General features: G+C 35.4%; 1 protein-coding gene and 1 long non-coding RNA gene across 2 annotated transcripts in view; one reads left to right on the top strand and one right to left on the bottom strand.

Moving 5' to 3' along the window:
- LOC137631712 (uncharacterized) overlaps positions 1-17373 on the bottom strand; it is a 242290-nt gene that overhangs the window by 189382 nt on the left and 35535 nt on the right. The window lies entirely within an intron of this gene.
- The window catches only part of LOC137632019 (uncharacterized protein DKFZp434B061-like), a 280319-nt gene that overhangs the window by 262585 nt on the left and 361 nt on the right, over positions 1-17373 (top strand). The window contains exon 3 of the mRNA XM_068363995.1: positions 15096-17373. This exon is cut by the window's right edge and continues 361 nt beyond it. Coding sequence (XP_068220096.1) covers positions 15096-16415 — 1320 coding nt within the window. The 3' untranslated portion in view covers positions 16416-17373. The remainder of the gene's footprint in view (positions 1-15095) is intronic.

The raw sequence follows: 17373 nt of genomic DNA, 5'->3' as shown, positions 1-17373 counted from the left end.
CCGTGGTCCTCCCAGGGCTCAGGGAAACGTCCTGGAGGCCCCTGGGCATCCCCAGGACCCAGAACTTCCTGGACCTTCCAATGGCTAAATAAACATCAAGTTAATATTCCTGTGAACAAGCGTATACACTTCACATTCAAATAGAATTGCTCTATATAATCTTCAGAACTTCAACATGAAAAATCAAAATAGGCTAAAGATCTTTTTGGCATTTGAATTGACTTCCCCGACATGAATTCTTAGAGAACCGTCTTCTAATAGTCTGTACTTCTAATAGTTTTTTTTTTTTTAAATAAACCATTCAAGACTTGACTCAGGTCCCTCTGAACGTCACTCTCTCATGGTAACACCCCCCCTCCCCCCCCCCCCCCCCCCCGTTTTTTTAACGTACCTTAACAAATACTGATGAGTGATGACATGCCTTGGAAGGCTTTTATAATACTCTTTCCTAATCCTATCTTGGAGTTAGGAGTGATCTTCTTAGCCAAATGAACTTAAATTTTCACCTTGTCCTGTTCCTATAACCGAGGGAAATTTGCTCGCCTTCTTAGGTTGAAATAGCTTAATAAAAATCATGTTTTTCAAATACATCGGTCGTCTCCCCAACTTGAGTTCTCGTGAACTTATTTCCTTTTTACACCTCCTATTAACTCACTTCAGAAGTTCCTGATTTCATTAGATGTCATAAGAAAACGAGTGTCTTTAAAATCTATGAAATCACCCACTCATAAGTCTTTGCTACAGCAACTTTCAGAGATCTCGGTATCAAATGACATATATATATATATATATATATATATATATATATATATATATATATATATACATATATATATATACATATATATATACATATATATACATATATATATATATATATATATATATATATATATATATATATATATATATATATAATCATTATGATTAGCTTTGCTAGCCCACTGCAGGTCAAAGGTCTTGGGCATATCCTTCCACTCTTGTCTGTTAATGGTCTTTCAACGCCAGTCTAGTGTACACCCACAAATTTTCTTAGTTCGTCAATCTATCGTATTCTCTTCCTTTCTTTGCAATCTCTGGGGACCTATTCTGTTATTCTTTTATTTTTGTCCATCGATTATCTGCCATTCTAAAGTCCATTTATTTTTCTTACATGTTAGATTATCCCCTACTATAGCTTGATCTCGTATCCATGCTGCACGTATATAATTAATTTCTCTGAATATTTATTCCCATGGTAGAGCGAGTTCGATATTTCTTATATGTATGTATGTATACATAGACTGTATGTATAACCAATATATTCAGATATATATTATATACTTCAATACACTACATACATAAATCATAATATATATATATATATATATATATATATATATATATATATATATATATATTTATTTATATATATATATAAATATATATATACATATATATATATAACTATATATGCATGTATTATACATCATATATTTATATATAAATTCTAAATATATATACATACATCCATACATACATACATATTAGTTTACTCTCTAACACAAGAAACTTTCATACATTCAAATATCAAGCCACAACTGCCTTTACCATGCAATTAATTTTGCCTCGGGATCACAGTATGGTTATGAAGGCAAATGGAATTCAAGACGAATGCACAAAGAATGTTGATGGAGGATGGAAGGATAGGAGTCGATTCATATTGGCATTTTGGAATAGATATAATGGATGCTAGTTGGATGAGGAATGGGGATAGCCAGAGAAAAGGAGACGCAATGCAGATACCAGTTTGTGTGTAATAGAAATAGAATATGAGTTTTTATGGGATAGAGGGAATATATGAAGGCGTTGAGCTTATAACCTTTTATGTTTAGTAAAATGTCGTTAATGTCAAATGGGGGGCATAAGGAGAGGAAGGGTGATAAATCAGGAATTACTTAATGGTAGTAAAAATGTTAGATACATGAAAAGATGGCTCAAAGATATTTTAATTGGTCAGATGTAAAAGAAGGGGTTTGTGAAGCGTAAGTAATTATTTATGAAGTCTTGAAAGGGGAGGTGAGGACGATCTAGAAAGATCTAGATTGATTGAGTTAGTGGGGTTTGTAAGTGAAATATACTAGCAGTGAAGGGTTAAAGAGGGTCAAAGCGATAGCTGATTTATCTTTCATGTACAGTTGGACACAGAACTTTCTGGTGCCCCTTGCTCGAAGGAACCAGTCAAACCCTTACTGTGTAACGAGTTCCTGTGTTTAGCCTCTCCCACCATCTCTCCCTACAACGCCACTTTGCTTACTCGATGCGAAGTCAGGGCGTGACTGAGCGCACTTCTTCCGTGCTAGGTGAACCATGGACGCTGTGCCCAACTGTACAGTAGGTACAGGAAGCAGATAATAGTACAGTTTTATACGTAAGGAGTTCATTCATGATCCAACTGATATAATATGAATATGGAATTGAACGTGATGGGTTTTTTCCTTAGGACCCAACAACAGTTTGGAAAAAAGTGGTATAAATGTTAGAATATATATATATATATATATATATATATATATATATATATATATATATGTGTGTGTGTGTGTGTGTGTGTGTGTGTGTGTGTGTGTGTGTGTGTGATGCTTCCTTCAAAAAGTCCAAATTAACTGATATGCGCAATAGTTCAAATACAGCATCACTATAAACTCGTTAAAAACTCAATTCCTATACGAATAAAATACTTCTATATTGCATATCACTAATCTATGTGGAAATTGGTTTACTTAAAAATGCAAATATGGACTTGGATCAATTTCCCATCATAATTAATGGTTTTTCTGACCTGAATTCTGCTCAATTGGCATTTGACATACATTACATTAATTGCATTTAATCCACTTAGCTCAACAAATTAATTCCTAGAATTCTGGTAGATACTGAATCAGGGTCATTAGCAAATAGCAATGGCATTTTAGCTTTTGCTTTCTACAGATTAATCATGTCTCGTGCAAAGCTTCTAAAATATTCTTGTGATTAGTCCCTTGAATTTTCTTGCTGACTTTTTTATTTCTGATTTTCTTTTCACTCAAAGTTTTAAACTTCATCTGTCCATTCATTATTAATTTTCTTCGTTTGCTTTCACTCTTTATTATGCCTAACTATCAATTAATTGCATCACTATACCTGTGCCATCAACTGGCTTGCCTACAAATAATCATAATTTTAATTATTTTAATAATAATTTTAATAATAATTTTACTCTGACTTCTGTTGTAATTTATGTGATCATCGGGAGGGAGGCAGGATCGTTTGGTCGCAAATTTGGTATTTGTCATCATAGTACATCCACCGAAAAAAGTTTCATAGTGAAAAGGTCTTAATGGCAAGAGTAATTCCCAAATTCCTATATAGCTTTCAAAGACAACGGTACCTTTCAAGATTCAAACCCTGCTACAGTGGTAAAAGTCTGTAACATTTAAAGGTTTAAAGGTGTCTCATTAATGGCATAAGCAAGGAACAATGACAATGCCCTAAAGACTGGCCATATCCATAAGATCATCGCACAAGCCGCCTCTTCACCCGAGCTAAGACCAGGGAGGGTCAGGCAATACCTGCTAATGACGCAGCGGGATAACCTATAAGCTCAACCAAACCCTTAGCTCAAAAAGATGGTCGGTCGATCAGTAAATATCGGAACAAGGGCTCTAGCATCGGCAGCCCGTAAGAGAAATGGTTATACTTGTAGAAAATGGACGAAACCTGGTGCTCAACCGGCACGGGAAGAAAGAAGACGGACAGGATGCTGATGGGCTGAATGCTCGCCAGAAATACTCGCGAGATTAAGTCTAGGGGCGTTGGTAATCGTACTTCACTTATTGCTAAACCTAACCTCCTTCGGTCGTAGAGAAATTGTTCTTTTCTCATACAAGCTTCTCACAGGACAGAGTCCATAGAGAGAATCACACGGATGGTGAGGTTGTAGACGCTACAAGAAACTATTGATCTTGAGCGTGTCTCGAACCAAAGTCCAGCAAATTGCCAGGTAGGGACGTTTCTAATAGCTTACCACAACATTACTTAATTTTCTGTGCTCATGAATTTATGAATGTGCGTATGTATATATTTCATCAACATAACGTTTACCTCATCGAGAATAGTTCCAGAGATAAATCAGCAGCCAATGCATTGTTTATCGTCAAATGCCTAATAATTAATATACATGAGCTAAAAACTTCCAATACTTCAACAGCTTCAAATAATCAAATAGATAGATCAGTGCTTTAAGGATCTACCGACCTTCCTTCACACACAAACACAGTGCAACTCTGTTCGTATGAATTCTCGTTTTGTCTTGATAACATGGTCCTTCACACGAAACCAGCAGGAAGGATAATCAGATTCGAATACCGGAAGAGGATTGAATATAAAAGGAACATTCCGTTAAAACCCACTGAGCATAATGTTAACGAAGTAAAAACCTAAAGTAGGCAACCCACTCGAACACACCATTACACCGATTGGGGACTACCAAAAGGCTAAATGCTTTCAAGTAGATTACCTGCGAGTTAATTAACAGAATGTCAATTACGATAGCAAATATTTTCTATTCAATACAAACGGGAAACTTTTTATGCAAAATGAAATGGTATTCGTAAATGAAGAGATGGATCGGATTTATGTGATTTTATTGCTACGATTACAATGTAAATTGGAAACATCCAGTGATCATTATCAATAGTGGGAGTTTTGGCCAAATGAAATAGAATATGTACAGTGTTTTATACATATAAAATACCAGGATGCAAGGCTTTGTTTGAAGTAAAGAATGGGGTTACATCATATGGCCTAGGTGTGTTTCTTTGTTATATCCCGCGCCCTCAGGAGAACTTCCTGGGACTCCCTGGTCCTCCCAGGGCTCAGGGAAACGTCCTGGGCCCAGAACCTCCTGGGACTCCCTGGACCTTCCAATGGCTAAATAAACATCGTTAATATTCTTGTGAAAAAACGTATATACTTCACATTCAAATAGAATTGCTCTACATAATCTTCAGAACTTCAACATGAAAAATCAAAATAGGCTAGAGATCTTTTTGGCATTTGAATTGACTTCCCGGGCAAGAATTCCTAGAGAATTGTCTTCTAATAGTTTTTTTTTTTTTTTTTTTTTAAATAAACCATTCAAGACCTGACTCAGTTCCCTCTGAACGTCTCTCTCTTATGGTAACACCCCCCCCCCCCCCCCCCTCCGTTTTTTAACGTGCCTTAACAAATACTGATGAGTGATGACATGCCTTGGAAGGCTTTTATAATACTCTTTCCTAATCCTATCTTGAGGAAGTTAGGAGCTATCTTCTTAGCCTAATGAACTTAAATTTTCACCTTGCCCTGTTCCTATATCCGAGGGAAATTTGCTCGCCTTCTTAGCTTGAAATCGCTTAATAAAAATCATAATCTTTTTCAAATACATCGGTCGTCTCCCCAACCTGAGTTCTCGTGAACTTATTTCCTGTTTACACTTCCTATTAACTTAATTCAGAAGTTCCTGATTTCATTAGATGTCACAGAAAAATGAGTGTCTTTAAAATCGATGAAACCACCCACTCATAAGTCTTTGCTACACCAACTTTCAGATTTCTCGGTATCAAATGACATAATATAATAGGTTTTGTGGAAAAGTGCGTTAATGTGAGTACTTGTTCATACTCACACTCTGAATATAAATTACATGTATTTGCAAAACGTGTGTATAGCTTTCATCTATGTTTAACAAAGAAAACAACACGTTAAATACCACGAAAACAATAGTGTTGCATTATCTACTTATTTCATATATTATTATTATTATTATTATTATTATTATTATTATTATTATTATTATTAGCTAACCTGCAACCTTAGTTGGAAAAGCAGGATGATATAAGCCAGGGGGCCCCACCAGGGAAAGTAGCCCAGTGAGGAAAGGAAACAAGGAGAAAAAAATATTTTAAGAACAGAAACATTAAAATAAATACATCCTATATAAACTTTAAAAACTTTAACAAAACAAGAGGAAGAGAAATTAGATAGAATGTGTCCGAATGTACCCTCAACCATGGTATAAACGAGGCTATGGCACTACCCAAGACTAGAGAACAATGGTTTGGTTTTGGAGTGTCCTTCTTCTAGAAGAGCTGCTTACTATAGCTAAAGTCTCTCTTCTACCCTTATCAAGAGGAAAGTAGCCACTGAACAATTATAGTGTAGTAATTAACCCCTTAGATGAAAGAAGAATTGTTTGGTAATCTCAGTGTTGTCAGGTGTATGAGGACAAAGGAGAATCTGTAAAGAATACGCCAGACTATTCGGTGTATGTGTAGGCAAAGGGAAAGTGAACCGTAAGCAAAGAAAAGGATCCAATGTAGGGCTGCCTGGCCAGTCAAAGGATCCAATAACTCTCTAGAGGTAGTATCTCAACTAGTTGCTGGTGCTCTAGCTAACCTACCTATATACCTATATAGCATTCTACCGTCTTTCACAAAGATAAAACTGCTCAATTAAGTTCAGTAAAGATAACATGATTCCTTTAAATAATGAAGCCTACGATCCACGCATTCGAATACTCTAAACCTTGACCGAAGATAAGGGAAGGTTAAAATATCACAGAGCCTTGCACTGAAACTAACGTTCACTTTCCAGTGGATAGGAAGAGATCACGGAAACTAATTCACTCTTAAACAACCGAAACCGCAAACCCCTAATGAATAGTAACACGTCCGGAAAACACACAAAACCCAATACTCAATGCTCAAACAATTCAGTGTAAAAGAAAAATACCAAATCCTACCATTTTTGAAAAGGATGGCAAAGTTGAAACTTCAAAACTTCTACCTTGTTGCTTTTTCGTCATCAACATCAGCTGCTGCGAAAACTCTTTTGCTTGAAATAAAAGAATGACAGATTCTCTCTCTCTCTCTCTCTCTCTCTCTCTCTCTCTCTCTCTCTCTCTCTCTCTTTTGGCATTGATGCCCATCTATTTCACCTTTTTTTAATTTTGATTACTCTCTTGTTTTGTGTACACCTGGCCACGCTCTTTCTTTTCCCCATAACTAAAGGCCTAAAGTTGGGTTGCCATTTGAATTCACATTGCCTGAAACCACAGCAGAGGGTTGTCAAGTACATACAAGCGGGTTGGCAATCCATACTCATACAATCAATCAATCAATCAATCAATATCCGGAAAACATAGCAAGAAATCCATAAGGGAAAGTGGGCTTTCTTGGCACCCGGAAATCCTTCGGCGATGGTGTCTTCTATTTACCAATTAGTTAATTAATAGTAACTCGGAGAGGAAAAGTAATGTTCACAACAAAAGGATATGAAAGACGTATGGCAGATAACGAGCAGAATGCTGCCTTGTACCACCGTTACCTTGGTGACCAACGATCCCTACTGTGTGGTGGCCAGCAGGGTTTAAACTTGAATATGTGGAAATTACCTTAGATGCAGCGGCTTTTTACCTTAGATTACCTTAAAATTTTCCAATTTCCTTAAATTTGAAGCTATTAAAACCGGAATTACCTTAAAAATATCATTGCCTTAAAAATTACCTTGAAACCATGCAAATTATCTCAAACAGGTAATTACCTTAAAAGTTAACACTTAATTTTTTACCTCTGAACATTTGGTAGCTATAAAACATCACAATGAGTTATAGAAGGGGATTTTGTAGTGAATGAGAGCTGCAGGTATACTGATTGCAGCTTGCACCTTTGTTCGAAGAGTAAACAGGTGCATAAACAAGTTACCATGAAGCTCAGTGACTTGCTTGGACAATTACTATTTATAGCACTAAAATCGTAATCCAAAGCAAGGGATGTATATCAGGCCAGTTGTTTGTGTCCAAACAAGACCTAATGTATACCGAATCAGACTTCTTTCAAAGCAACCGTAAGCCTATGTAGAGATGTATATTCATACTATATAGTTTATGTGGATGTAAAACCCTCCTTATCAACGAATATTGCATTCGAGCCCTTCCGTATATAAGCAGTTTTACGAATAATAGGACTTCAATTGAATTCGTTACGGGAGAGAGTTGTTTAAAGTACAGTACAATCAAATAAACCACTAAGTACTGCACGAGCATAATACACTATGCAATGCAATGCAATAATCATATTGTACAATGTAATATTACTAGTATACGCGACCCGTAAAAAATAACAGCTAAACATTTAGATATGCACACACATAACCCCCTCTCACCAGGGTATGACTACTCTGCGCGTGACCGGATATATATATATATATATATATATATATATATATATATATATATATATATATATATATATAGACACTTGATCTTCATTATATGATGGATATCTCTCTCTCTCTCTCTCTCTCTCTCTCTCCTCTCTCTCTCTCTCTCTCTCTCTCTCTCTCTCTCTCTCTTTCTCTCTCTCTCTCTCTCTCAAACAGATCAGTATAAATACAAGTACAGTATACCGTATATTGCCTTAGTAATAACATGAATTTGGGCAGCATTATAAGAGTAATACTAATGGAAAATAGAATACAAAATGACATCATACCCTATAGCGATATTAAATAAGAAAATAATTTAGTCTCCCTCAATACATACAACAAAACATATTTATGTAATATTCAATAATAAAAAATAATGATAAAAAATAAAGTAAATATCATGGAAATAATATATTTAATATACACCTTTCTTAAAATTCTCTTCTTAGATAAACCAAGTTATATCAAATTGGAAAATCAAGATGGAATTTATAGAAATTACTGATAATCTTATATAATTTTTATATTTTTTAACGAAACGTTTTGCAATTTTCCTTTAAAAAAAGCTCTTTAATTATATAAAATGATGAGATAAGATATATTCAAAATTCTACTCAACATTCTGTTTTCATGTTTTAAATCGACCTAGAACAAAATAAAACCAGAAATTGTACTCGCTGGATCCACACTAAATATGTGCAAACAGAATCAGATCTCTCTCTCTCTCTCTCTCTCTCTCTCTCTCTCTCTCTCTCTCTCTCTCTCTCTCTCATACATATGAGCACCCCAAGACGATCTTATACTGCCATTCTTAACTCATTGTCAATACTAATATACGCATATTCAATTATTGTATCTATAACACCATTTACATACATACATACATACAAACAACACACACACACACACGCATATATATATATATATATATATATATATATATATATATATATATATATTTATATTTATATATATATGTGTATGTATATACATAATTTATATATTTATACACACACACACACACACACACATATATATATATATATATATATATATATATATATATATATATATATATATATATATATATATATATATATATATATTCATTCTTTTGTAACAAATTCATTTCAGTAGTTTGATATATAAAATATATTTGTTCCTTGTTGATCATCGCCGATGATGAAAAATGTTGGGGGATCTTTCGACCTTGACTTCCCTACATACAGCCAAGAGTCAATATAGATACAGCCGTCGACGCAAAAACCACTCGTCAGTCCAATCCAAGCCACTGAATTTGAGTGATTACCCCTACGCCTTATAGATTGTTATTGCAAATGCAAATCGCTGGAGGAATTCGCTAAAATGACAAGGTAGTCGGAATAAGTGAAATTCTTGCAATTAATATAGGTTTCCCCTCCTATCACCAAGTCAAAAGGGTTGCTTCATTGATAGTCAATTGGTAATTATCAAAAAAGTTGGAACTTATAAATCGCAGCCAGATCGACATGAGGGAATGTCATTACGTTTCTGTTCGACTTTTGGAGGTTCTTGTGAAAGACAGACTAGACAGACAGACAGACACGTGTATTTTGTTTCATTAAATAGATGCGTTACATATATACATACACACAAACACACACACACACACACATATATATATATATATATATATATATATATACACATCCTCTCCCATGCCTATTGACGCAAAGGGCCTCGGTTAGATTTCGCCAGTCGTCTGTATCTTGTGCTTTTAAATAAATACTTCTTCATTCATCATCATCTACTTCACGTTTCATAGTCCTCAGCCATGTATGCCTAAGTCTTCCAACTCTTCTAGTGCCTTGTGGAGCCCATTTGAAAGTTTGGTGAACTACTATATCTTGTGGAGTGCGAAGAGCATACCCAAACCATCTCCATCTACCCCTCACCGTAATCTCCCCCACATATGGCACTTGAGTAATCTCTCTTATAGTTCCATTTCTAATCCTGTCCTGCCATTTAACTTCGAATATTCTTCTGAAGGCTTTGTTCTCAAATCTACAAAATCTGTTGGATATTGTTTCATTGTCATACCACGACTCATGTCCATTGAGTAACACCAATCTCACTAAACTGATATACAGCCTGATTTTTATATGTAATTTCAGGCGGTTTGATTCCCAAATTTGACTAAGCCTAGCCATTGTCTGATTTGCTTTTTCCAATTTTTCATTAAACTCAATTTTAAACATCCTGTATTAGATATCAGAGTTCCTAAATATTTAAATGATTCAACCTCATTATTCATTTTTTCTTCCAATAATATTCCATCTTCCTTCGCATATTCAAGTGCATTTTCATTTCAATGGATGGCACGATAGCAAGAGGTTGAAGAAAAAAACTAAATCTAGAGGAATTTTTAAAGTGTAAAGAAATGACTCTTGAATTAAATGTGGGATGGATAGTGCTTACAGATCGCACACTGTAATTTGCTGTGAGTGAATTAATTATTCGATTCTCGTAGGTATTCCAATTTAAATGTAACGTATTTATCGGAGAAAAAAGTTTCACGATGAAAAAATGGCAGAGACAAAACTTAAAAGGTAGCAGAATTTTGAAAATATGGGAGGAGAAAAGTGGAATATTTACTGAAGAAAACGTTAAGATGTATTTTCATATTCTGAAGGTTGGCCAAGTCCCTTTTAAGTAAGTCACGTGTTAATACCGTAAAAATATATTAAGAGGAAGAGCAGAGACTCTATAGATGTTTCTTTTTACATATATGAGAGGGTAGCATGCAAAAATCGGAATTAAATGCCTAAGAACAATTGAAAGACGCCAGGTTGGTGAGAAATGTGTATAATTCGAAATTTCGAGGTGGAATAGATGCTGAATTAGAAAGGCGTTAATATGCAGGATGCATAAAGGCATGTACATGTGCAAGAACTGGATTAATAGTGTACTCTATTAACCCTGCATAAGAATGCGTTAAGTACGTAAAGGAAGGGCGCCGTTCAGCTGAAGAGCCCATATTACACGGCTGATGTGGAATTTTACAACACTTAGTCCTTTTTAGGATAACCATTTAACAATTACGCAAGACTGTAATAGTACTCTTAGTTTTCATAATAACTCTTCTTGAATTGGTGAAAGAATTGTATCTACATTTCTGTGTATGAAATCACAGGCAGCAAAAAAATTAAAACTTGAAACCAATCCGCTACCCTACATCTTCAAGAATTGACTAGAATTCTAAGAAATTTGGTAGACTCAGGATATACGACCTGCAATTTCAGATTTCTTTTAGAATAATAAAACAAAGATTATGGTTTTGTATTTCATTTAATTTTATAATATTCTTCTTTGGCAGAAGAAAGGGGGTTGTGCATAGTCTCTCTCCGCCACGGCCTTTCACTTTAGTCTTATGGCTAAATTCCGGTACATAAGGGATCACTGAGACAGATTTTCATTTAATGATTTGTTAATATAATTTGCTTATATTCATTTATGACTCATTGTTTAAAGGTCCATTGGTCTATTTATTGTAAGTGTATGCATTTCCTGAATGCTAGAGATGAAAATCAAACATTATGCATAATGGTAAAAAAATTATTTCTTCACGATTTCTAGAAGACTAGAAGTCCAGATTACTAAAAGATGGTAAAGTATTTGTTTATCATGAAAGCGTTTTCAAAAAAAAAAAAAGAAAAAAAAAAGTTATGCCTTTTTTGTTAATCAAGAAAACAGTAGAACGAGCAAACTACTACCCTTGTCATAATCCCACAATACCAAGAGAGAAAATAGATAATGACCGAGACCAAATGGTGTGAAATGTAACCAGGGAAACCCTAACGTTATAACATAGCCGTTATGTTTTTACCAAAATTGTGATATTAGATATTTTCGCTTGATAAAATCTTGTGGGGCATGTTTGTGCTTAGGTAGATAACACCAAAAGTTCACTAGGGGACAAACAAGATGCGGATCGTTAAAAGTGCAGTAAAAACAAACCAAAATATTTAAGAGAGAGAGAGAGAGAGAGAGAGAGAGAGAGAGAGAGAGAGAGAGAGAGAGAGAGAGAGAGAGAGAGAGAGAGAGAGCGTACATATATACTGTACTCATATATATATATATATATATATATATATATATATACATACATATATATATATATATATATATATATATATATATATATATATATATAAATAAATACTCTTAATGGAAGAAAATATTTACTTAAAATAAGACGTAACTGTTTTCAGAAAAAAAAAAAAATATCCATTCCTGAATTATTCAAGTGGAGAGTCACTTAACAATGTGACGTTAATCTATATGTGCCTTCCTGTCGCTTTGTTTATGAGCTACATAATATAATTTCTTTTCTCAAAGTGAAAAGGAGAATAACGTTGCATCAAGGTCCCAACCTATAAAAACAATCACAGCAAAACAGTGCTTCAATATTGTGGATTCAACAATAAACGAGCAATATGCGGTGTGGAATGCTGAATGCCTTAGAATGAACATGATAAAATGACTGAAGATTCTGTAGAGTATAGGAACAGAAAAGCAGCCCTTAAAGTAAAGTACAATAAAATTATTTACAGACGTATCGCAATAGGTGAGGACATACCTACAGTATAATGTACAAACGCCACAAAAATACCTAAATATAATGAGACTTGTTCTCAAGCCCATGACATTCATTGCAATAGTCATAACATTCCACAGTGTCAAGAAATTAACTAAAAAATATCTGAAAACGAATCATTCTCAGTATCTAATCGCCACTTTCTTAAAACTTTTAAAACGACCGATAAAAGAGAGAGAGAGAGAGAGAGAGAGAGAGAGAGAGAGAGAGAGAGAGAGAGAGAGAGAGAGAGAGAGAGATTGGTAAATACATAAACGGTCAAACTTCCGTTGAGGAGAACTTCAAGAAAGGAGGATATATAGAAACATTTTGAAACCTACAACGATCAATGAACTCTTCTAGACTTGAACGAAGCAGTAGCATCGTGTTGGGCAACAAATCTACAAGAATTCACAGTATAATTGTCTATAAGCAATATATTAAAAGCAATCTTTCGAAATTGACGTGATCTAGAGAATAAATAATGTCTTTTCCTTTGCTGAAATTTCCTTAATTCCTCTAATCAATACCAGTATTCCTTTTATATAAGTTCTGAAGAGGAAAATATTCAAATATTCCTCCCTATTGACAATTTATACAAATTTATATTATATAATGAATTATAGGTTCTTCAAGATGGTTTGTTAGTAGTTAAAATTACCGACTGTTTATTTCGTACGTGCCTACGTGTCTGTGTTTGTCTGTCTGTTTGCCTTGAATGCCGCATTCCCCAAGATAAGAATTCTCATGTTAGTCTGGAAGACGATAAAATGTTGATAAGGCATTTTCCGGGTTGCCAGCCAGTTCTTTTATCTGTCACTTTAAGATGTTCCATTTCGCAACCCATGCCTTTCCTCCCTCAATTTGAGTCTATTTATAGAATTTAACTTAAATGATGTGAGGGAAATTAATGACAAAATCTATATATTGGTTCCAATTTCACTCTTTTATATTTGTTCATATTTCCCCAATCGGTTCGTTTACACGCAAACAAAAATTAAATTTCAAGCTAGCAATCAATACCTCGAAATGTAAACAATAAAAACAATATACAAACTTCCATTTCCTTACTTGCTGTCTCCTTTTCGCTTCTAATAAAACTATCTTCCAATACTCGGTGAAAAAAAAACACTTAAGAGAATCGTATAATAGATCTGATTTCCTGTTACTCACATCACCATTGTAAGGTAACTTCTAACGCTACTTTTCATTGGCAAATTTCAAGTTTCCCAATTTAAAAAAAAAAAAATTATAAATTAGTTTAATGCAATAGAATCGATGGAATAATAAACAAGACACTATATGTTATGAAAACTGTAAAGTCTCTTCAAATAAGGTAGAGTTTTTCATTGGGGGGAAATTTGACACGAGGGAGTAAATTGCTGCCTTAATCAGCATCTGGATTTAAAATCCTGATTCGCATGATGGTGATGTTATCCTAGAGTTACCTAAAAGAACATATTGTATCCAAGGTTGTGTGGTAATAGTAATATGTGGATCTGTTTAAGCTGATTTACGTTTGGCCTAAGGCAACATCCATTTATAAAGCCTGTTTACATAACGACACTGTCGCAGAACCTGTTTATTGTTGTGTTAACAACGGAGTTAATAACCATTTCTAACCAATAATGAAATTAATAAAATGCAATTGCATGGCACAAATTCTAATTTAATTCTTGAATCTTTATTTGTGAAAGCAATATGATGTAAATTCTCTTCCAGTTTTCCAAAGTTAGTTTCATAATAAACGCCCTATCGAGATTGGCAAATATTTGATTAACTTCTGACTACTCAGGAAAATTTCATCTGAATGTCAATATACGTTTTAGTCTATACATGTTTATTTGTGTTATGTGCGTAACTGGGACAAAAAATAAAAGTTATTTAAACATGTTATTTCCAAGGAAAAAGATTATGTGATGCTTCCAGATGTTCTTCTGGTAGGTTTCTTAATGTACAAATTTTCATATGATTGATATTACCCAATTGTTCATAAACTTGAATCTCTAAGAAAAGACAGAATCAAATAAATTTTTAAGATTTTCCAGCTTAAAAATAGAAAATATAGTCTAGTAAAATAGTAAACTGTGAACCAATTAACATTATTCAGTTCTACCTGGAAAGGAGAGGAGCTATTAACGGTAAAATAGTAGCTTTAGACTTAGTACCACTTCACTTTTATAAATAAATTTACGTCTTTTTTTCTTCTTTTCAGATGAGGCGGGCGTCATATTCACCGCTGGAACAGAGTGTACCGTTTGGGGTAGATTCTGAAGGGCAAGGGGCAGTAGGCTCAACCACCCCTGATGAAGAAATAGAAGCCCCAAGCTGGGCAAACTTCAGGCAAAGGATTTTATCCTTTACACGCGGTCGCAGTAAGAGCCCTACAAGCAGAAGTCCAGGAAGTAAAAGTCCTTGTAGAAGTCCAACAAGAAGAAGTCCCGCATCTCGCAGTCCTGCAAGCAGGAGTCCTACTTCCCGCAGCCCAGCTTCTAGAAGTCCTGCCAGCAAAAGCCCTACTTCACGCTCTCCAGCTAGCAGGTCTCCAACTTGTCAGTCACCTAACAGGTCACCAACAAGTAAATCTCCGCCTCTTCGATCTCCAACTAAACACTGGTCACCAGTAGCTCCATTAGCATTAGCTAAAAGAGGGTCCTTTTCTAGAGGCTCATCACGAGAATCAAGGGGGTCTAGAGAGTCTCCAACAGGAGGAGCCACTTCAGAATTTGCAGAAGTATCACAAGTACGCAGGAATTCTGGTTCAAAAGTAAAAAGGTGCTTGAAAAAAGCTTTCAGCTTGAATCTTGAAGGGGGAGAGGTGGATGACCCTGGAGAACTAGGTAGCCCTATTGGAACAACGGGTGCCATTGGAACTGGGGGACGGAAAGTGAAACTCAAAATAAGATCATCACCAGTTGAGCAGGTCTTGGAAATGACACAGTTAGAGGATGAAGAGAGCCAGGCAGCAGCATTAAACAGAGCTAGAAAATGGTCTTACCATGGCACAGCAACACCAGCTTCCCCTGTTGAGGCACCTAAACGTCATTCATTCAGTACAGGCACTGGCAGATCCGGAATTGTAGTGACCAATAACGATCTGGTATCTCTGCTTGGGCCAACACACCGTCTTACACCCCCAGGAGTACCACTTCCCGAAGATGTTGTACCAATGCCTCCTCCCCTTCCAAACCCAAGAGCCAGAGGTAGATCACAAAGCATTGCTTATTGTTGGGATGTTCAGCAAAATCCCAACACTGGTGCTAAACCAGAAAGTGGTGTTCCTATCACTATCAGAAGAACCGACTGCGACCACATAGCTGCATCCTCTTTAGACTATACAGAGGAGGAAGAAGAAGCAGGAGAAGACAGTGAAAAAGAAGTTGACGAAGAGGGAAAACTTCTATGGGATTCTTCGGGATCAACTATAGATGCCAGCCTTTTGGGGTCAGTTATAGAAAGCTTCTTAAAGACAAGCAAAGACGATGAGGCTGGTGGAAGCGTTACCTCATCGCTCAAGGGTTTGCAAGTCAAGTGACGCCCAACAAGAGGCAACCACTTACAGGTAACTACATCTTCTGTAATACGTCGTGCTTCTGACCCTAACCGTGTTTCCTCTCTCAACAAAAGAAAGAAGCCAACCATTCGCCGGCACTCATCTCATGGAGAAACTTCCAAAGCATCTACTTCTCAGCCGCAACACGTGGTTATCAATATTGATAACGTCGAAGAGCTACGATTCAAAGAAACCATAACTCCTTTTGATCGCTTCTGGCGACCTTCATTTAACAACATGGATGTCATTTCAATGCTACCAACTCTGATTAACTGTTTCATGTTTGATGATTCTGCATAAGAAGTGACTATCTTATTGGCATGAAATAAAATATCTTATAAAATTAATCTTGAACTATTGACAACCATTTTCAAATTACAGCACGACAATAAATTAATGCAAACATAATTAAAAGACTTTCAGTTATTCCGTTGGACTTATTAATTCAGGGTTGTATAACCATTTCCTCTAATCGTTTCTTATTGAAAAAAAAAGAAAAATGTGATATCAAAAACATAATGACAGATACTTCCTCAACTAAACTGCTGATAAGCTTCAGATCATATCAACAAAATAAAACCATATCAATAACTTAAAAGAATGTAGTCTCTACCTTTGTCCTTGATCTCCAAGTGCAGGCAATATGTCAAAGTTACGTAATGTAATTCTCTTTCCGTACTTGACAATGTGTACATATCCTTCAACAATCACTTTCAATAAATGTTTGGTGTATTACTATGATGTTCTTGACGAGTCAGTATTCGTATATATGATGCCACCGTCAAAGCAACTGTAAAGCATTATATAGCGCTCAAAATTTACTGAACAATTGGATCTTCTTCCTTGAAAGTGAAAGCAGTTTCGACATATCTGTTTGTATATCAGTGGTGCATATGGAGTGAACGACAGAAACCATTTACGCCGAAAGTGTAGCACCAAG

This window comes from Palaemon carinicauda, chromosome 40 (assembly GCF_036898095.1).
Source record: "Palaemon carinicauda isolate YSFRI2023 chromosome 40, ASM3689809v2, whole genome shotgun sequence".
Lineage (NCBI taxonomy): Eukaryota > Metazoa > Arthropoda > Malacostraca > Decapoda > Palaemonidae > Palaemon > Palaemon carinicauda.
Note: the sequence above shows the minus strand (reverse complement) of the source record. Positions and strands in the feature narration are given on the sequence as shown.